Raw genomic sequence first — 20987 nt, forward strand, 5'->3', positions numbered from 1 at the left:
GACTGAAGTCCCTCCGGCTAAACCCCTTTGGTCATGAAACTTTGATCAAGTCTGGGTCTAGGAGTCCGGGTCCCAGCTGCATCTGGACTCCTGTCTGAGGAGAGTTTAGAAAGCAAAGGGGTTCATTCTGAACCTTGGGACTCAACTCTGCTCATTCTGTTCCTTGATCCCTGTGCAAATCACTCCAACTCCATCCTGATGGCACCACAGAACATTTGGAAAAGACCCCAGAAGATCAGCACGTCCAACTGCCAACGCACACCCCTCAAAGAAAAATTTAAAAATTATATAATAATTTGTGAATATCTATGTATATGCCCACTAAAACATGCCCTGAAGTCCCTCATCTACATGGGTTTATTTTTAAATATCTTCAGGGATGGTGACTCCATCATTTCCCTGGGCTGCCAACTTCACCTGTATAAACATAATTTTATTTTTGCACTGCTGTGTTGTTATATAATGATATAGACATAGATATGAACTTCATAGAGTGATATAAACAGAGATAAGGAGTTTATGGAGTGATAAAAACATAGATACGGAGTTCACAGAGTGATATGAACACAGATACGGAGTGCATACAGCACATAAAGACCTGGGAGGTGCTCAAAAGCCGTGTAGATGTGGTGCTCAGGGACACGGTTTGCCCAGCAGTGAGGTTCGATGATCCCAAGGGTCTTTCCCACCCAATTCCATAAATCATTTCCTCCCATCCCCTTCGTCAGCGCCTCCAACCCGACCCCAAACCCCTACCCACAGTCACCACACGCCCTTGCCCGCGAGCTCCGCGAAGCCGCATTTTTCCACATTTACGTGAAAACTTTTTTTTTTTTTCTTTTTTGTTTTCCTCTCAAATATCTTCGACGGCGATTCCTCAGCCGACTTCCAAAACCTTTCCCTGAGGCCGGGCGCCCTTTCCCCTCCCGTCTTCCCTCAGATCCCCTGAGGGCTGCGCTCCCGCCACTCCCCTCACCCCAACGGCCGCCGCCGCTTCCCGCCCTCCGCCCCTCAGGGCCCCGCGGGCTGCCCCCAGCGCTGCCTGACGGACACTACCGGAGCCCCAACCGGGGGAGGGGGAACACCGACCCTTGAGGGCTCAACGCCGCCTCCCTTCCGGGCTTGGCTGCCGCCCTGGCTACCGTGCCGGTAGAAGGCGGGCACCGGCGCTGCGTTAGGCAGCACAGACGCTGGGTTTGGGCGGTACCAACGCTAAGTTTGGGCGGTACCGACGCTGGTTTTGGGCGGTACCGTCTCGGAGAGGGCACTGCGGGGCGGTGAGCAGTCCGCAGGGGCGGTGGCGAGAGGTAGGTTGGTCCCGGGAAGCGTTGGGGGGTGTGGTGTGGGTGTGCGCTTTCCCTCGCTGTTCTCCCCTCTCGTCCGAGTGGTCCCGTCCGCTTTCTCCTGGAGCAGAATGGCGGGCGGAACCATCTGCGGCACGGGAGAGGGGAGCGCGGTGAGGGTTCCCCCTCCAGAGAATGGACCTGCCCGCTGTTAAGCGGCGGGAAGAGGCGGTACCATTTCCTCGGGGGGGGGAGGGGGGGATTAGGGGGTGTTGTATCCATATATCCTTACTCCTATGGCGAGGTGAGGGAAAAGCATGGATCCTTGAGGGCGTTATGGGTCAGGGGAATGGCCCCGGGGTTCTGGGCGAGAGCAGGGAGGGACTCGAGGGGGGCTGCTCCTCAGGGGGCAGTGGCAGCCCCCTCCCATCCCCCCTTCTGGGGGGAGCCGGGTGGGCTTGGGCCGCGCTCCCCTCAGCGCAACCGGACCCAGGCCGGGGCTTCTCTGCCGCGTTGTCCCGGGGCCCCTCGATGCTTTCAGGGGCTCCTGGATCGCTGCCCGGGTTGTGGTGTCACCCGAGGGCAAGGCCTGGCTTTGGCTGGTGGCCCTGTTGAGGGGGTGGCCCAGTTGTGGTGGGATCTGGGAGTGAAGGAACAAGGAGCAAGGTGATGGTTGTGCCATGGAGAAGGGGGCCCCTCGGTGGCTGTCGGTGGCTGTCGGTGGCCTGGACACAAACTTGAGGGATGAGATTTAAGTTAAAATACGAGAAAATATTTCTTCGGCCCGAGGATGACACAACACAGGAATGGATTGCCCAGGGAAGTTGTGAAGAGTCCATCCCTGGAGATATTCATGACCCAGCTGGATGTATTCTCAAACCTCTCAAACCAGGTCTCAGCTCTAAGCATTGGGGTTGATGATCCAGATGATCCTCAGAGGTCCCTTCCAACCATTCTGGGATTCTGTGTCATCCTGTGATTCCAAGCCTTCCACTTTCTAAGGGGTCAGTGCCCCTTAGAGTGGCAGAGACCCATGAGGGGTTGGTCCCTTACGTCCTGATGAGCCTAAATCATTGTATGGCTTCATTTTTTTGCTGTAATGCCAGCTCAGAGGGGAGGTTCCCCTGAGGTGTTGGGCTGCCAGGGTGAAAACTGAGGTGCTGCAGGTTTTTTAGGACTTGCCAGGCTGTGAGCTTTAAGTTTAAAATTAGGCTATGCTGGGGGAAAAAAAAAAACCAACAAAAAACTGATTTTGCAAATGACTTCCATGCTGCCTGGGTAAGTACACTGTGAGTAGGAGACCCAGTGGAAACCAAGGGTAAAAGAGGAATAATAATAATTTTAAAAAAAATCTCATTTCTGCTAAACTAGGATATTCTGTCTCTGTCCTTATCTGTGCTACCCTCACAAGCACAGTGCAGTTGCTCTGCTAGAGAATTTATATAGCAGCACCTTCTCCAGCCTCCCTTTTTATCTCTCTCTGCACTCCAAATTCCCTGCGTTGAAATGCCTGGGGGAAGAGAGGTTGTTTGGTGGGGTTTTTTTTGCCATGGGGATACTGTTCCTTGGCAGGATCCATTCTGCTCATGGGCTTGGTCTACAGTATTTTATTCAGAGGTGTCTTAGAAACCTGGTGCCTTCTTTTCCCATGCAGCTGATGAAGCTCCTTTAGGAATTTTGCTACCATCTCTGTCTCATAGGAACTTAACCTTGGCCTGTGTAGCCACAGCCATACTAGAAGGTTGGAATTTCTGTCTTATTTAGGAATAATGAAAGTGGAATCCCTGAGCATCTTTCTGGTGCCTCAGACATGGAGTTCACCTGATCACTGATGGACTTTTCTGCAAATGCAAAAACTGTCCCGAGAGAAATTCAAATTTATTAAGGCAGGATCTAGGAGTGGTAGTGGCTGTTCTGTTTTTTTAAAAGTGCACCTGTGTTATGTGTTCAGTCTGTAACCCAAACAGCTCAGCATAAACCAGGGATGACTTGCTAGTGGTGGCAGATCAGGTGGGTGGAGAAAAAAACTTCTGTATTGGACATTTGCTGAGAAAAAACTCGACAGACTTTCTTGTGGAGCAAAAAACCACCACTTGCAGCAGACATAGGAGAAGTACTTGTTTCTGAAGAGAGCTTTCTAGCCAGATGGCTTGCATATAACCTCACTGTTTTCTTCTGCAGTGCCTTTGGGTCCTGGCTTCTGCTTTGCACTGAGGCTCTGGACCTGTCTGGGTGATGCAGAACCTCGCTGTAGAAAGCCTGTGTGACTGTTCCCTTTGAAAGAGGAGGCAGTGACCCTCTGAGTAGCCTTAGTGCCTGAGAACCTCTAGACTAAACCCACACACCTAGGATTGAGAGGACACCTGAGGTACCTCATGAGCTGAATCACCCTAAACCTCACTTTCAAAAATAACAATGCTCCCTTTTTTTTTTTTTTTTTTTTACAGAGCATTTGGAGCTTTATAGTCTGAGCGCTGGATCAGTGCTCGTGTTACTGTGTTTATTTTTACTTGAAATTGAATTTTCACTTTTTTTTGGTGTTGGTGGGACTCGCCCAAATGTTCTTGCTGAGGCGTTGAGCCAGCAATCCCAAACCTAATGATCCTCTTCCTCACAGTCTCCCTTGTTTAGAGAATTATTTTTTTTCTTTGACGCGCACAAATAAAGGCACTTTAAAAAAAACCAAACAGCACCTGATTTCCATATCTAGAGTCTTGGGGAAAATACCACCCCATCAATTATGCATTTTTTTTTGTTTTGTTTTTTTAAACACTGCCTTTTATCTCTCTGTCTGAAGGGGCCTATTTAACACTGCGAGTAATGTTCTGAGTAATACCGGGCTTGGCACAAATGAGGCGCTTAACTGAGTTCCTTATTTTTATTATCCATTGTCTGCTAACCACTGTTTTTTTTTTGTTGTTGTTTCATTTATTTGCCATTTCCCTGGGGAAGGCAGGATGGCAGCTCGGCGTGTGCTGAAAGCAGTCTTGGTGGATCTCAATGGCACACTTCACATTGAAGACTCAGCTGTGCCGGGCTCACAGGAAGCTCTTAAAAGGCAAGCGACCTTTTTCCCTGTCCTCTGGATAAGTTTTGGCAGTCCTGGTTGCACAAAGAGGCTTTGATGAGTAAACAGGCCTGAAGCTTCTGCTTTTTTAAGCTTTTGTGGGTAAGCAAATGCGTGGTGAAGTTCTGGTTTTATTTACAGCTGTATTAATACCCAGAGGAACCAGGTGTTGAAGTGTTGTCATCTGTCACCCAATCCCCTGGCAGCTCTCCTAAGTTGGTCCCTGTATCTTTTCTAGTTAAAAATGGACAATATTCAGAGTTTTTCTAGCTCATGTGGGATGGTAGCCTCAACCAAAATGGAAAATGGTGAAACTCACCTGAACTAGGGTAGACATGAAGAAGAAATTGTTTGTTGTGAGGGTGCTGAGCCCCTGTGCCAGGTTTCCCAGAGAAGCTGTGGCTGCCCCATCCCTGGCAGTGTCTCAGGTCAGGTTGGATGGGGCTTGGAGCACCCTGGGCTGGTTGTATTAAAAAATGCATTAAAAAATTTAGAAATGTATTAAACCCCCCCCCAAATATCCTATGGAGCCAGGCTGAGGGAATTGGGATTGTTCAACCTGGAGAAGGTTGAGAGAGACCTTAGAGCATCTTCCAGTGCCTGAAGGGGCTCCAGGAAAGCTGGGGAGGGACTTGGGACAAGGGCAGGGAGGGATGGGATGAGGGGGAATGGCTTTAAATTTAAAGGAGGGGAGATTGGGATGAGATATTAGGAAGAAATTGTTTGTTGTGAGGGTGCTGAGCCCCTGTGCCAGGTTTCCCAGAGAAGCTGTGGCTGCCCCATCCCTGGCAGTGTCTCAGGTCAGGTTGGATGGGGCTTGGAGCAACCTGGGCTGGTGGGAGGTGTCCCTGCCCATGGAAAGGGGGTGGGAATGGAGGAGCTTTGAGGTCTCTTCCAACCCAACCCATTCCATGATCCTGTGAATTAGCCCATCTACACCTAAGCTATTTCAGCTGAGCTGTTCCTCAGTGCTTCTTTTAATTACAGGCACATGATTTTATGTCTGAGCCCTTAGGCCTGTGGTGCCCTGAAGTGGAATAACAGAATCCCTTGGCCTGGTGAGCAAGGCATCCATTGCAAAGTTCTCATCTCACTTTGTCTCTCAGCCAAGGCTTTGCTTTATGATATTTAAAGTTTCTGCTTGGTAAACAGCCTCAGCCACTTTTAAGTTTGAGAAACATCTGGTAGTAACAGCCCAACTTTTGTGGGGATTTAAGTATATTAATAAACAGAACAGTTAAGTACCACTTTCTCTTCTAATAGAAGGTGCCTAAAGAAACCAAGGCATAATAAAATGACTTAATCTGTCTGAGTCAGTGGCAAAATAGGCTATGCAACTCCAGGGATCTTTGTACTGTGTTATGACAGACTTTTCCTGGAGAAGACATCTTGGAGTGGATGAAGAAAAAGAAAAAGTGATGAACACCATCATGGTGAGTGAGGGAGGACACCTTAAGGTACTGGGACAGTAAGAATTCATCAAGGTGGAGGAACAGGGTTAAATTAAGGATGAGACATTTTTCCTGGTGTTGTGTTGGCTGCTTAGGTTTTTATAAAAGTAGGCTGTTTTTCAGAGGAAAAGTTGAGAGAAGGGTGAGGAAACTTGGTGTTTCTTTTCACAAATAATTCTGTGAAAATTACAATTTCCTAAAGATGCAATGTTGCAGGGAAGTAAAACTAAAGTGTTGGGTGCTCATTCATTACTGATCTCTTCACTGGACCTTCTCTGGCTGGTGTTTCATGCTGCAGGGAGAACTTGTGCCAGGTTGCTTGGCATGCAGCTTGCTTAGGGAACAAGTGGATAGATTCCATTTTTAATGGTACTTCTCAGCATTCAGGTCCCTAGGGGAAAAAAAAAGAGTAAAAAATTTCTTTTTATTAGCAACCAGGGGGCTTTTTTTCCCCATTCATACTTGGGAAGGGTCAGTGTATCTGACAAAAAAGAGAAAGAAGTGTCACGTGCAGGGTTGACCAACTTTATTCTGATGTTCTCCATGCAGTCCTGATGCCAGTGGTTGTTTCTATAGCAACAAACAGGGAAAGAGATGGTGGGGGAATAATTAAAGGGAGCACTATTGAAATTGTCACTTAAAATTATTTGATTGTTTGGTAGCACGTACTGTCAGTGTAGGGCTATAATGTGGTTTTATGGGATGTTGGTGCTCCTCAGGAAAGGGATAAATGGCTGCAAGAGAAGACATAAAATTGTCACCCAGGTGGCAGGGGCTCTGAGAGCATCCTGCAGCTCTAAATAAACCCCAGCTGCTGTAAAATACATCCAGCACTTGGAGTTCAGTGTATTAATTTAGTAACAAGTTTCTTTTGTCTATTTTGGTTCAGGATGCTGCTAATCCAAGACACTGGGCTTGTCTGTTTGCTGTCTAGTTTGAATTAAAAGGCTTTTCAAACCTGTTACTGCTGGTCACAGTCAATGATCCATGTCATTAATGGGTGAGGGGATCAAGTGCACTCTCAGTCACTTTGCAGATGACACCAAGTTGGGTGGGAGTCTTGTTCTGCCTGAGGGCAGGGAGGCTCTGCAGAGGGAGCTGGACAGGCTGGAATGATGGGATGGGGACAACTCTATGAGGTTCAACAAGACCAAGTGTCACCTCCTGCACTTGGGTGACCCCAACCCCAGGCAATGCTCCAGGCTTGGGGCTGGGAAGTGCCCAGAGGGAAAGGAGCTGGGGGTGTTGGTTGATTCAGCTGAACAGGAGCCAGGGGGTGCCCAGGTGGCCAAAAGGCCACCAGCATCCTGGCTTGTGTCAGGGCAACAGAGCTGGGGAAGGGTCTGGAGCAGAAGGAGAAGGTTCTGGAGAACTTGTGAGGAGCAGCTGAGGGAGCTGGGGGTGTTGATCCTGGAGCAAAGGAGGCTGAGGGGAGAGCTTCTGGCTCTCTGCAACCCCCTGAGAGGAGGTTGGAGCCAGGGGGGGTCGGGCTCTGCTCCCAAGGAAGAAGGGATGGGAGAAGAGGAATTGAGCTGGAGGTTTAGATTGGAGCTTGGGAAGAATTTCTCCCTGGCAAGGGTTGTCAGGGCCTGGCCCAGGCTGCCCAGGGCAGGGCTGGAGTCCCCATCATTCCTGGAGGGATTTCAAAAAACACATGGACATGGCTCTTGAGGATATGGTTTAGCTGGCATGGTGGTGTTGGGTTCCATTGGACTTGATGAACTGAGAGGTCTTTTCCAACCTTAATTATTCTGTGGTTCAACTCTGAACAAGGTGAAATACCTCAAACCTGGCAGGGCCTCAGGTTCTTCAGTAACAGGGAAGATGGAAAAAGTTTCCAGTTGACAGGGACTACTCAAGTAGTCACTTCAGAGCATGAGGAACATTGTCACTTGTGCCTGGCTGTGGCAAAAATGAAGCTTGTGGGACACTTCACAAGAATCTTCATTGCAAACTGAGGCAGGAGTAAGGGAAAAGTGGGAGCTTTTCCTGGAGATGTGGTGCTGAGGGACACGGGGCAGTGGTGGCCTTGGCAGTGCTGGGTTAAGGGTTGGACTGGGTGATCTTAAAGGTCTTTTCAAACCAAATAATTCCACGATTCTATCAATGTGTTTGTTACTGCTCTGAAGTTTGGAATCACCACTTTCCTCCTGACATTTCTTGTTAGAAGCCAAGCAGGAGAAAATTTCTGTCCCAGTGGCTGTGGGCATCTGCTTCCCATGTCCCATCAGTCCTCAGAAGTTCTCACCTTGGTGATTCCCACATGACACGAGTCTCCTGGCTACTGTTTTTTCATCTGCAGCTTTCACACAGAGGGTCCTTTTTCACTCTCAGAGGGACACAAGTTTCACTCTCAGAGGGACACAAACTGAAGGACACTCTGGTTCATTGTGTTTTTTTTTTTCTTCACCCTCCAGGCTGCGCGGGGCTCCCGTCACCATTCGTTTCGTGACAAACACCACCAAGGAGTGCAAGAGGGACCTGCTGGAGAGGTTGACCAGACTGGGGTTTGACATTGCAGAAAATGAGATCTTCACCTCTCTGACAGCAGCCAGAAATCTTCTGGAGCAAAAGCAAGTGCGGCCTCTCCTCCTGGTGGATGATAAGGCCCTGCCTGACTTCACAGGTGAGGTGGTCAGGAAGCTGTGAGGAGTGTTACTGAGCAGCTAAGGAGACACAGTGCTGTCCCTTTTGTGGGAAGGATGCTGTTTGTGTACTGCTAGCCATGAGGAAGCCCAAAATGTGGAACTTTCCTGAGTCAGGAAGGTCTTTTCTTCTTTTTAAATTACCATGGAAGCAGTCTGAAGTCATAGCTTCTTGAGGAGTTGTAGAAACAGCAATCAAAGCCTTGAGGTAATCAGGGATTTGGGTAAAAATCAATGTTTTTTTATTCATTTTCCATTGCAAAATTAATAGTTCTCATCACTAGGTCATTGGAGATGTATTGTACCTACCAGTGCTGATTTGTTTTGTAGCAAGGCTGTGTCAATTTATTGGAAATCAGGTGTCCCTCAGCTGTTGTACACAGATTTTGATTGTAGAGAGCTGAAAAGCCAGGGTGTGGGCACACACAGGATGCTCCTTCTGTCCTATTATTAAATGTGGAATCTCCAGGTAGTTGTAGTCACTTGTCTTGGATCTGCCATCTAGGTCTCACTCCATGTACTTTGACACCTTACCTGGGGACAGAATGTTCCTCACCCTGACATCTCCAAAGCCCTGGTTAAAACTTGCTTTACATCCCAGATGTTCCCATTTCCCTCCCTCAACAAGAAGGGGAATAGAAGGAAATACATCCTGACTCAGACATGCCTGGCAGGTGTCTGAAGCTGGGACAGGTTTAACCAAACTGTTGTTTCAAGAGAACTGAAGATACATTTTTAACACATTCAGAGTTGAAAACTCTGTATTGTTTATTCAGTCTTTTATTTAAAGGCCAGGCAGCAAAAATGTTGCTGCTCCCTGCCCCTTGCTTTGTGAACTGATGATGAGCTTCATGTTCAGAGAAATAACACCCCCATCAGTATTCTGTATTTGTGTTCCCTTCTTGGGAAGACTTTCTTGGGTCAGAAACAGCCAAGACAGCAGCTATATCAGTGGGAAATATTTAAATCCATTTCATCTGCCTGTTTTGGGGATCTTTCCCTCAGTTCTACAGTAGCTGTTGCTGCTGTAAGATGGTAAAATCAGCGATACCAGCAGAGTACCTTGGTGACCTTATCTGTATCTTTGGGACTGGATTGTTCTGTTTCTTTTTGCTGCAAGCAGCTTGGCTCATATTCACCACTGCTCTTGAAACACTGAAGTACAATGGAGGAAGCTTTAAATTCCTATTTGTGGCTGCTTGTTGTGTTCCAAAGGATGGAAATGTGGAGATTCTTGTTGGATCCCAGCAGGACGAAGTCAAGATAACACAACATCAAGTGCAGTGACACAAGCAGAAAGCCATAGCTGTTAACTTAATCCTGCAAAGAGAGAGAAAACAGAATCATAAAACGTTAGGGGTTGGAAGGGACCTCTGAAGATGATCCAGTCCCACCCCCCTGTCCCAGCAGGATCCCCCAGGAACAGATCCAGGGGGTTTGGAAGCCTCCAGAGCAGGAGACTCCACAACCTCTCTAGGCAGCCTGGGCCAGGGCTCCCTCACCCTCACAGGACAGAAGTTTCTCCTCATGCTGAGCTGGAACTTCCCATGTTCTCCCTTCACCCCATTATTCCTTGTCCTGTTCCTGGGCACCACTGAACAGAGATTGGCCCCTTCCTCTTGCCCCCCAACCCTCAGACATTGATGGACATCCAGAGATCCCCTCTCAGCCTTCTTTTCTCCAGGCTGAACAGCCCCAGGGCTCTCACTCTTTCTCCCCAGCAGAGATGCTCAGGTCCCTTCATCATCCCCAGAGCTCTCCCTTGGCCTCTGTCCAGTAGCTCCCTGTCCCTCTTGAACTGGGAAGCCCAAAACTGGATCCAGCATTCCAGGTGTCTCTCCAGGGCAGAACACGGGGGGAGGAGAACCTGGATCTGCTGGACAAACTTTTCCTGATGCATCTTAGGATACCTCTTGGCCACAAGGGCACCTTATTGACCCATGGAGAATTTCCTGTCCACAGAGAGGAAGAAAGGGAAATTCACCACCCAAAGATCCAGCAGCATCCCATCCATTACACTCCTATCAGACTGTTCTTAGCAAACTTCTCTTTGAAGTTGGTCAGAGATGGAGGACTGTGATCCATTCTTGGCTAAAGGACCCAGGTGCTTTTGGGTGGTGTCCCAAATCCCCACACAGCATCTCTTGAGCCTGCATTGTGCCAACTGAATGACATGGAGCAGGAGACAGCAGCCAGCAGGCTGTGGTCTCACAGGAAACCCAGGAGCTGGAATTCTCCCAGTAAAGGTGCAGAGAATACACTGTGTGAGGGCAGAACAACCCCAGCAAGGGCAGCTGATATTTAAACTCCCTGTCTGGTATTTCTGCTGCTCTTGCTGGTTCTGTTCTGTTCAGGAGGATAAAGGAGGTGCAAGCTGTTCTGGAGGAGACTAAACCAAAATTGGCCTTCCAGAAGAACCCAAAGTAATGTAACAAATTTTAGGTCATGCTGTAACACCATCTGAGCCATCACAGCCAGGCTGACACGTAGAGCAAGAGGCCAAAATTTACCCCAAAATGGAGTTTTCTGTGAGCAGGGGAAATAGGCAATCTGTATGGAATTCACTTGTCTTCTTGTTTTTTTACTGTCTTGCAGATTAATGTAAGTAGAGATTATCTCAGATAACAAGAAGTTGATAAATTGAAAAAGTGATTTGTGTGGTCTGCTGTGTTTTGGTGGGGGCAGTGAGAGGATCACTGCTCAGCAGCTGCTGTCAGGGCTGTCAAAATACAGCTTTGTGTGCACAGTGAAGAACAGCAGAGTGTGGATAAATCAACACCTTTTCCTTATTTCTAGAAGCCATAAAACTGGCCCAGGTGATGTGTCTGAGTCAGAAAAACCTGAGTTTTGCTGTCCAGTGGTGCATTGCACTCGTTGACTGTGTGCTGCTAAGCAGGGGGAAAGTTCTCTTCTCTCAGAGTCATGTTTTGGTTTTCCAGGGATAGCCACAGCTGACCCCAATGCAGTGGTGGTTGGATTGGCCCCTGAGCACTTTCACTATGAGATGATGAACAAAGCCTTTCAGTAAGTCAGCTCCTCCTCAGGGATTTTTGGGTGGGGGCTGTTTGTGTTGGGCTCTGTACCTCTGCATAGGTGAGGAAATGCTTCTGGCAGGGAGAGATGAAATTGGGAGCAAAATCACCGTTATGGAGTGTGATGGTTCTGTCTCTGTGCCTGAGAGAGAATGAGGGCTTGGACCTTCCAGGTGATACCACAGGGAAGACAACATGAGCCAGGCTGAGAGAGTTGGGGTTGTCCAGCCTGGAAAAGGCTGCAGGGAGACCTTAGAGCACCTTCCAGTGCCTGAAGGGGCTTCAGGAAAGCTGGGGAGGGACTGGGGACAAGGGCAGGGAGGAATGGGATGAGGGGATTGGCTTTAAATTTAAAAGAGGGGATATTGAGATGAGATATAAGGAGGAAATTCTTGAATTTGAGGGAGGGCTTTGGACATGGGGGGGTAGGGAGAGGACAAGGGAAATGGGTTAAAACTTGAAGAGGGGAGATTGGGGTTGGACATGGGGAAGAAATCCTTTGTTGTGAGGGTGCTGAGCCCCTGTGCCAGGTTTCCCAGAGAAGCTGTGGCTGCCCCATCCCTGGCAGTGTCTCAGGTCAGGTTGGATGGGCTTGGAGCAACCTGGGCTGGTTGTATTTAAAAATGTATTTAAAAAATCAAAAGTGTATTAAACCACCTCCCAAATATGCTGTGGAGCCATGCTGAGGGAATTGGGATTGTTCAGCCTGGAGAAGAGAAGGCTGCAGGGAGACCTTAGAGCACCTTCCAGTGCCTGAAGGGGCTCCAGGAAAGCTGGGGAGGGACTGGGGACATGGGCAGGGAGGGATGGGATGAGAGGGGATGGTTTCAAGCTAGTACAGAGGAGATTGAGATGAGATCCTAGGAAAAATTCTTGAATTTGAGGGTTCTGAGCCCCTGTGCCAGGTTTCCCAGAGAAGCTGTGGCTGCCCCATCCCTGGCAGTGTCTCAGGTCAGGTTGGATGGGGCTTGGAGCAACCTGGGCTGGTGGGAGGTGTCCCTGCCCATGGAAAGGGCTTGGGAATGGATGAGCTTTATGGTCCCTTCCAACCCAAACCAGTCTGGGATTCTAGGATTTGGGGCCTTAACCATGGACTCCAGGCAGTCCAGCTCTGGTTTTCACATATAAATAAAATATAGATGAACAGGCAGAGTTGGTGTTGAGGTGAGAAAGTTCAGGAATGTTACAAGAGGGAACACACAAAAACAAGGATGTTGTGAAGTATTCAGGAGGTGGTTCCTGCATTCAGAACTTAGCATTCAGAGATTAAAATATTATTATGAGAGAAAGGAATCCAGTATTTAAGGGAAATTATTCCTTATGCAGGATTTCTGGCAGTATCTTCTGAAGCTTCTCATGTTCAGGAGTGGCCAGCATAATATGAAGGACTACATGAACTGTGGATCTGATCTGGTCTGTCTTATTACTAAAGCTCTTTGTTTTGTGTGTTTGATTAAGGGGTTAAATCAGGTAAAAGGCAATAGTGAGTGCAGAGGTGTGTGGCCATGCATCCTTCTCTCCAGTCCTAGCTCAGCACAGCCCTCTGGATTTTAACTTGAAAAAGACCTTGAAGAGCCTTGGAGAAGAGCTTGTAGCCCTGATGAGACACCTTTTGTCTGCTGTGAAATGCACAGAGAGAAGTGAGTGGAACATCCCACCCTCCTCTGCCTCCACTTGTTTTCCCTGGTTGCTCTCTGAGCCCTTTCCACTCTTGGCTCATGGGATGATGGCTACCACAACATTTTTCCCCTTGGAATCTGAAAAACACTCATCTCAAGCAGTTTAACCTGTCTTTATGACCACTAAATCCAAAGTGAGTGTATCAATCATTGCTCACCAGTACCCTTGTAGAGCTCCTTGTAGTAGGAAGCCAAAGGTGCCCTTTTCTGTGTGCCACTTCAGTGCCATTAGGACAGGTATTGACCCAAACTGACTCTGGCAACCTCAGGGGTGCACAGTGCCTGTAGCATTGATTTTAGAGTTTTACAGCCCACTCAGGAGTGGCCTCTTATTTCACAACTGCATAAATTTAACCCGTTGTGTACTCCAGTGCTTACATCATTTTATTTATTGATATTTCTGTCATTAATACATTGGCCATTGAATGCTTGCTTGTCATTAGCTGCCTCAGGATGGCGACCAGAACACTCAGGAGACCCAAAGTCATCACATGCAGTGTCCCTGAGGGCTCCAGGGGAAAAAAAAAACCTTTCTTCCACAGGAGAAAGCCTTCAGAACTGGCCCTCTGGAGGTGGGTGAAGTTGTCCCAGGCTGGATTTGGGTTTTTTGCATTAAACACAAAGCAGGAGAAGGCAGGGAAGGTGCTGAAGGCCAAACCAAGTGCTGTGCAGTCCGTGTGCCCACAAGAACATGAGCCAGCAGTGTGCCCAGGTGGCCAAGAAGGCCAATGGCATCCTGGGCTGGCTCAGGAACAGTGTGGCCAGCAGGTCCAGGGAAGGGATTCTGCCCCTGTGCTCAGCTCTGGGGAGGCCACAGCTTGAGTCCTGTGTCCAGTTCTGGGCCCCTCAGCTCAGGAAGGAGATTGAGGTGCTGGAGCAGGTCCAGAGAAGAGCAAGGAGGCTGGGAAGGGATCCAGCAGAATTCCTGTGAGGAAGGGCTGAGGGAGCTGGGGGTGTTGAGGCTGGAGAAGAGGAGGCTCAGGGGAGACCTCATCATTCTCTCCAACTCCCTGAAAGGAGGTTGGAGCCAGGGGGGGGTTGGGCTCTTTTCCCAGGCAACTCTCAGCAAGACAAGAGGGCACAAGAGGTCTCAAGTTGTGCCAGGGGAGGTTTAGGTTGGCCATGAGAAAGAATTTCTTTACCCAGAGGGTGATCAGACATTGGAATGGGCTGCCCAGGGAAGGGGTGGATTCTCCAGCCCTGGAGATATTTCAAAAGAGCCTGGATGTGGCACTCAGTGCCATGGGCTGGGAACCACGGGGGGAGTGGAGCAAGGGTTGGACTTGATGAGCTCTGAGGTCCCTTCCAGCCCAGCCAATTCTATGATTCTGTGATTCTATGATAAGAAACAAATTCAGGGGGCAGCATGAAGCATCTCTTACCCAGAGCTGTCTGATCACCTTGCCTGGTGCAGACACATTCCCAGCTGCTTGGCTGACTTGTCTGCCTGCAGGAAGATTTCATCCCCCACTGAATCTTTCTTGGGTTTTCCTGGTGTTTTCCTGATCCTGTGTTGCAGAGACCCCAGGATGGGCTCTGTGATCTTTTAACATCTTCCTGCTCTGGGTTTTTACCTCTATGAAGGGTAAAATGTTTTGCTGGTGTCAGTTTTGTTTGGTCTAATGGAATTATTAACTGCTGGCCACATTTTGATGCTCTGTCCATATTCCTTATCCTTTACTGCTCAAATAATTGGGATTGCTCAGAGCAAATGTGCCAGGTGAATCTGAATAAATGCAGATATTCAGAGGATTGGTGTCTGCATCTGAGCTGGTGTCCTGGGTTCCTGAGTGAGAGAGGAGGTGCTTGTAAAGCATCACACATTTTTCCCCTAGTAATGCTTAAAATAGGACAGTTGAACTGTGCCCTAGAAGTGTTTTTTCTCCTTTTCTCTGACTGTGAAGAGCCCAGGCTGACTAATTATCTGGTAGGCAACCCCTCACTTGATATCCAGCATTAAGCTGGGTAAATCTAACCCAATATGATTCCCAAAATGAGCTCCACAAGAGTCAGGCCATTCTCTAGGCACCATTTGAAATGGCTGAGACTGAATTTTTCTCTTTTTTTTTTTTTTTTTTTTTTTTTTTTTTGTATACATGGGATTTTTCATGCCACGCTGGAAAGAATTCCAAGAATTCTCTCAGGTGAGATCTTTCCTGCAAACTGTGGGATGCAAGTGGTTGTGGTGCTGCTGTTCAAATTAAATTTTTTTGTATCCTAGAGGCATCCTCCCACTGTGATTGTGTCTGGCTGCTCACAGATAGCTCAGCCAGAGGAGAGCTGGCATGTGTTTGCTTTGGAAGGCATTGATTCAGCAGAAGTGTTTTGGGATAATTAAGTGGAATGAAATATTATCATTTATGTACTGCTCAGAGTACCCAGGTGGGAAGCAGCAAACATCCTCCAAGGAGGATACAACTCACCTCTTCGAGCAGAGCTGCAGCAGAGCTCCAGAAAGGCAGTGAAGGGGCAAACCAAGAGTTTGTTTGTTCTCTTAAAGCCTTTTTTTTTTTTTTTTTTCTTAAATCAGGCAGAGCTAAGGGGGAAAGAAATTCTTCTTTTTAACAGCCAAAGTTTCCCCTCCACCTCCCAGCTCTCCCAGTTCCATTCCCACCTTGTGGTGGTGCAGACTGGAGCTGCTTCAGTACCTGAGGGAGGTTCTGTGAGATGGAACAGGCACCACCTGGCACTTGTCACCTCAACTTCTACACCTCCTCTTTGGGAGTTTGGGTTTTCTTGCACCAACACTGAGGCTGAGGGAAGATTGCAGTAACTTTGCTGCCCAGGGTTTTACCAGGGGTGACCAAGTAGTGAGGTTTCAGGAGGTGCTGATGGAGATTTGGGGAGCTACAGCAGTTCCTCATCTACTTCCTCAGGTTTTCCCCCACAGTCCCAGGTGCTGTGCAGGTTTTTGACAGGTGGGTCAGCTGAGATGGTGCCTGTGGAACCCCACAGGCAGGAATGAGCCCCTGGAAGGTGGTTGGGTCTCAGCTGTGGGGCAGGGAGCAGTTCCCAACCTCAGAGCACTGTGTAACTCCTCTCTTGTGCTCAGAAATCTGCTGATTTGCTGCTTTGAACCATCTTCCACTTGGAATTTTTGGTTGTCATCAGCAAAGAGCCCACATCCAGTTTTCTTTCTAGAAGACAAACTGTGGAAATTTGATGGGACATGAGTGCACCAAATACCTTTTGTCCCTTCTCCTGCAACTTGTTGTTTTAATTCCTCCAAGGTTAAATTATAAATCAAATTATACCAACAGCCCCCAGAGCTGCTGGGCTGCAGGGTAAGGGGATTAAGGCTCTGGCCATCCAACTGCAACCTCCAGTCACTGCCTGTGGTCAGAGCATTTTAAAAGTAATTCCATGTGCATTTTTAAAATAATTCCAAAATCAGATGGGTCCCAACTTCAGGAGGTTTGCCTTGGTGAAACGTGGGGCTGCTTAGTGGAATGGAGCTGTTTGCATGAGAGCTATAGACAGGACTGGAAAACAGTTACCTGTTGCAGTCCTAAAGAGAATAAATTCTTTATTTGGAGGATTTATTAGCTGTTTCTGGGGAAAAGGAAGGAACTGTATTTACCTCTCTAAATGAGTGCTAACTTGTGTGGTAATCTGGGCTTCATCAAAGTCAGTGCTGTCAACTTAAACAAAGCCAGTTCAGACCTTCAGCTGGAAATCACAGAATCCCAGACTGGTCTGGGTTGGAAGGGAGCTTAAAGCTCATCCATTCCCACCCCCTTTCCATGGGCAGGGACACCTCCCACCAGCCCAGGTTGCTCCAAGCCCCATCCAACCTGACCTGAGACACTGCCAGGGATGGGGCAGCCACAGCTTCTCTGGGAAACCTGGCACAGGGGCTCAGCACCCTCAAATTCAACAATTTCTTCCTCATCTCCAACCTAAATCTCCCCTCTTTGAGTTTAAAACTGTTCCCCCTCATCCCATCCCTCCCTGCCCTTGTCCCCAGTCCCTCCCCAGCTTTCCTGGAGCCCCTTCAGGCACTGGAAGGTGCTCTAAGGTCTCCCTGCAGCCTTTTCCAGGCTGAACAATCCCAGTTCCCTCAGCCTGGCTTCATAGGATAATTTTGGGGGGCTTTAATAAGTTTTTTGTATTTTCTTCCTTTATTCTTAGGTTGATATTGGACGGTGCTCCTCTTATAGCTATACACAAAGCCAGATATTTCAAGAAAAAAGATGGTTTGTGTCTGGGGCCTGGACCTTTTGTGACTGGGCTGGAATATGCCACGGACACCAAAGCAACAGTGGTGGGGAAGCCAGAGAAAACTTTTTTCCTAGAAGCTTTGCGAGGCATTGGCTGTGGCCCAGAGGATGCTGTCATGATTGGTGATGTATGTGGGGAGCCAAAACTTCCCTAAAAGCACTGGGATTACACAGGGGGTGAAAACTGAACCACCAAACCTTGGTGGATGTCCACGGGGTGGGTTCTCTTCCTTCAGTTGCAAAAAAAAGCAGGTGGGAAATAATTCCTCTTTAAAGGATATGACTCCATCTTGGAAGTGGTGGGTTAGTGGTGTGCAGAGCTGAGAACACCACAAAAAACTCATTTAGCAAATTGTGTTTGTGCCCACCTAACGAGCTCCTCTCCTCTTCTGTCCCAGGACTGCAGGGATGATGTTGGTGGTGCCCAGAACGTGGGCATGCGTGGGATTTTGGTAAGGACTGGTGAGTACCTCTTGGAGCTGTCATTTTGGGACACAGTTGCACATTCCTGGGCACTGGCAACCACCATGCCTAATGCCAAGGTTTGCTCTGAGTCCTGGTCTCCAATTTACACGTTTTGGGGTGAATTTAGCAGAAACATTTCCTTGCCTGCAGCGTGGCAGCCTGTCAAGCCACAGGTTGTAGTTAAGTTATATTTATTTATATTTTATTTAATGTTCAACAAGGGGGCTAAAGCACAGACCTGGACTAGAAGCAGGGTGATGCAGCTGAGGGCATCTTACCTGAGTGATTTTTTTTTTTTCTCTCTCTCTAAAATCCCAAGCTTGATAATAAATAAAAAAACAGAACTGTTATTCTGAGACTTTAGATTAACAAAATCAGTCATAGAATCACAGAACACAGATTGGATCACACAATCACAGAACTCTTTGGGTTGGAAGGGAACTTAAAGATCATCCAGTTCCATCCCCCTGCTATGGGGACCCCTCCCACAGCCCAGGTTGCTCCAAGCCCCATCCAACCTGACCTGAGACACTGCCAGGGATGGGGCAGCCACAGCTTCTCTGGGAAACCTGGCACAGGGGCTCAGCACCCTCAAATTCAACAATTTCTTTTTTTACATCTAACCTGAATTTCCCTTTTTTCCAGTTCAAAACCATTACCCATTTTCTTATCACCACACCCCCTTGTGGAAAGGCCCTCTCGTCCCCTGATCACTCAGGAACTCTGGTGGCATTCCTTAGTAATTACACTGATCATTATAAAAGTCATTTTGCATCTGACAGGAGTGGAACTTCGTGGGACTGAGAGATTTTATCAGTGTGATTGATAATCCTGGTACCATGCCCTGAGTGAGCTCTTTTTGAGGTGGCAGCTGCTCTTGCCACATAATCTGTTATGTTCAAAATGAAAGCAAATAATCCTGCTCTTCCTCATAAAAGCCAGAAGGGAAAATCATAGAATTGGCTGGGTTGGAAGGGACCTCAGAGCTCATCAAGTCCAACCCTTGATCCACTCCCCCCGTGGTTCCCAGCCCATGGCACTGAGTGCCACATCCAGGCTCTTCTGAAATATCTCCAGGGATGGAGAATCCACCCCTTCCCTGGGCAGCCCATTCCAATGGCTGATCACCCTCTCAGCAAAGAAATAAGATGATAACCTTATCATCTTATCAATAATATGATAATATCATCATTTCAAGAACCTAAAACGTGAGTATCAGCAGAGTGAAACCAGTGCACAAGCAACACTAAATCCTGAGCTCAAGTCACCCCTGGAGGAATCTTTGATGAGGTTTGTTGGAGGAGAACCTGAGATGGGCTTCCTCCTCTCATGTCTGGTAACTGATCTGAGGAAGCTGTAATTCTTAGGGAAAAAAAAAAAAAAAAAAAGATACCCAAGGGAACTTGGTAAATGTATCTTTTTGTTAATTTCTTGCAGGTAAATACCGACCAGGAGATGAAGGCAAAATCAATCCAGCTCCTTACTTAACCTGTGAGAATTTCCCAGAGGCAGTGGAACATATCCTACAGCATCTGCTATGAGGAAGGGAATATTTGGAAGAAACATCTGTTTTGCATGATTTCCTTTACTCCTTGCTTCAAAAATTGAGGTCCCAGGATCAGTGCACGCGTGGTGTCAGAAGCCTCTCCACGAGCTCCTTCCCCTCGAGCTGTGGAAGGGCAGCACAGTTACAGCAAAAGCCCCTTTCCTGTGCTTTTTTTTTTTTTCAGAAAGATGTGAGTATGGACAGCAGATACCAGCAGGTGAGACAGAAAATTTCCTGAGTGACACAGGGAGCATGTCAGGGAGTTCTGTTTATTTTCAGTTTTCAAGAAATAGCTGATGAAAAGCCCTGTCTGGGAAGTGTCATGTTCTGCTGAGTAAGCTACACTGACAAAAAAAAAAAAAATACAAATAACAAACCACACTGGAAATACTGAAGTAACCAAACCTCAAAGACTAACAAAGCCTTAGTCAGCCTGTAGTGATTTCACTGAGTATGATTCTGCTCTAATTTAGAGATTATGCACATTTAGGAGTGATTTTTAAATTAAAATATCACTGTTCTTTAATAATAACTGCAGTTGAGATCTTTCTTCTCATTAGAAAGGACCCTGATTTTTTTGTTTTTCAAATTTTACATAAAATTAAAACTGTCAGCATTTTACAGATGTTTTAATTAGATGCTGTTATTAAAAAGAATGGTACAGAAATAAAAACCTGGTATTAAATGCCTTGGAGAATGTGAATTTTTGAAATTAGACTTCAACAGGGGTCCTATTAATGCTACAGTTACCAAATTTCACTGTTGTTGGGCTTGGTTGTTTTTTTGTTTCTCTTTAATGTTGCAGGAAAAATCCTTCACAAGCCATGGGGACAGATTGCAGTTTTTACACAGTTGGTTGGTAGAGCTGTAAAATGAAATTTAATTCTGCAGCACACGGTGCTAAATTCCCCAGCATGAACCAAGTTTGCAATGATGGTAAATAAGTTTTCTGGTCCATTTGTAAACTGTAATAATCAAAAGTCCCTTACAGTTGCTTTACAGTGCTCCTGAGTGTTAAATTATTAGATTGTAATTATACATTAGCTTATTGAGAAGACAGTTTTGTCTTAATGAACCGTGCTTGTCCTTGTTAAGAAGAATCACCCTGATGAATGACTGGGAAGCTCTCCTGACATGAAAAATTGTCTGTCTGCAGCCTCACATGCTGTGTGGTTCCCCACCTTCACTCTGAATCCCTGCTCAAGAGGGAATGTGGGGATGGAGTAGACTTGGCAGCAGGAACAGAAGAAACAATAAAACCCTGGAAACCCCTCAAGGAAAATCATGCAATGATTTGGGTGGGAAGGGACCTCCAAAGGTCACCCAGTCCAACCCCTGCAGTCAGCAGGGACACCCTCACCTAGATCAGGGTGCTCAGAGCCTCCCCAAGCTTCACCTTGAACATCCCCAGGGATGAGGTTGAACATCCCCAGGGATGGGGTTGAACATCCCCAGGGATGAGGTTGAACATCCCCAGGGATGAGGTTGAACATCCCCAGGGATGGGGTTGAACATCCCCAGGGATGAGGTTGAACATCCCCAGGGATGGGGCTGAACATCCCCAGGGATGAGGCTGAACATCCCCAGGGATGGGGTTGA

At 47.6% G+C, this 20987-nt stretch overlaps 1 protein-coding gene across 1 annotated transcript; it reads left to right on the plus strand.

Moving 5' to 3' along the window:
• The first annotated feature begins 1554 nt into the window (after positions 1-1554).
• HDHD2 (haloacid dehalogenase like hydrolase domain containing 2) lies at positions 1555-20073 on the plus strand. The gene is made up of 6 exons (XM_071730363.1): positions 1555-1587; positions 8219-8427; positions 11386-11470; positions 17289-17505; positions 17776-17839; positions 19280-20073. The coding sequence occupies exons 1-6, from the start codon at positions 1580-1582 to the stop codon at positions 19381-19383; spliced, it is 687 nt and encodes a 228-aa protein (XP_071586464.1). The 5' UTR covers positions 1555-1579; the 3' UTR covers positions 19384-20073.
• Positions 20074-20987: the final 914 nt, after the last annotated feature.

This window comes from Heliangelus exortis, chromosome Z (genome assembly GCF_036169615.1).
Source record: "Heliangelus exortis chromosome Z, bHelExo1.hap1, whole genome shotgun sequence".
In the NCBI taxonomy this organism is placed as follows: Eukaryota; Metazoa; Chordata; class Aves; order Apodiformes; family Trochilidae; genus Heliangelus; species Heliangelus exortis.

Bases quoted from the DNA above. Each gene is read 5' to 3' on its own strand.
- HDHD2 (XM_071730363.1), top strand. The intron at 8,428-11,385 runs GTGAGGTGGTCA...TTGGTTTTCCAG, and splicing joins GGCCCTGCCTGACTTCACAG to GGATAGCCACAGCTGACCCC. The intron at 17,840-19,279 runs GTGAGTACCTCT...AATTTCTTGCAG, and splicing joins TGGGATTTTGGTAAGGACTG to GTAAATACCGACCAGGAGAT.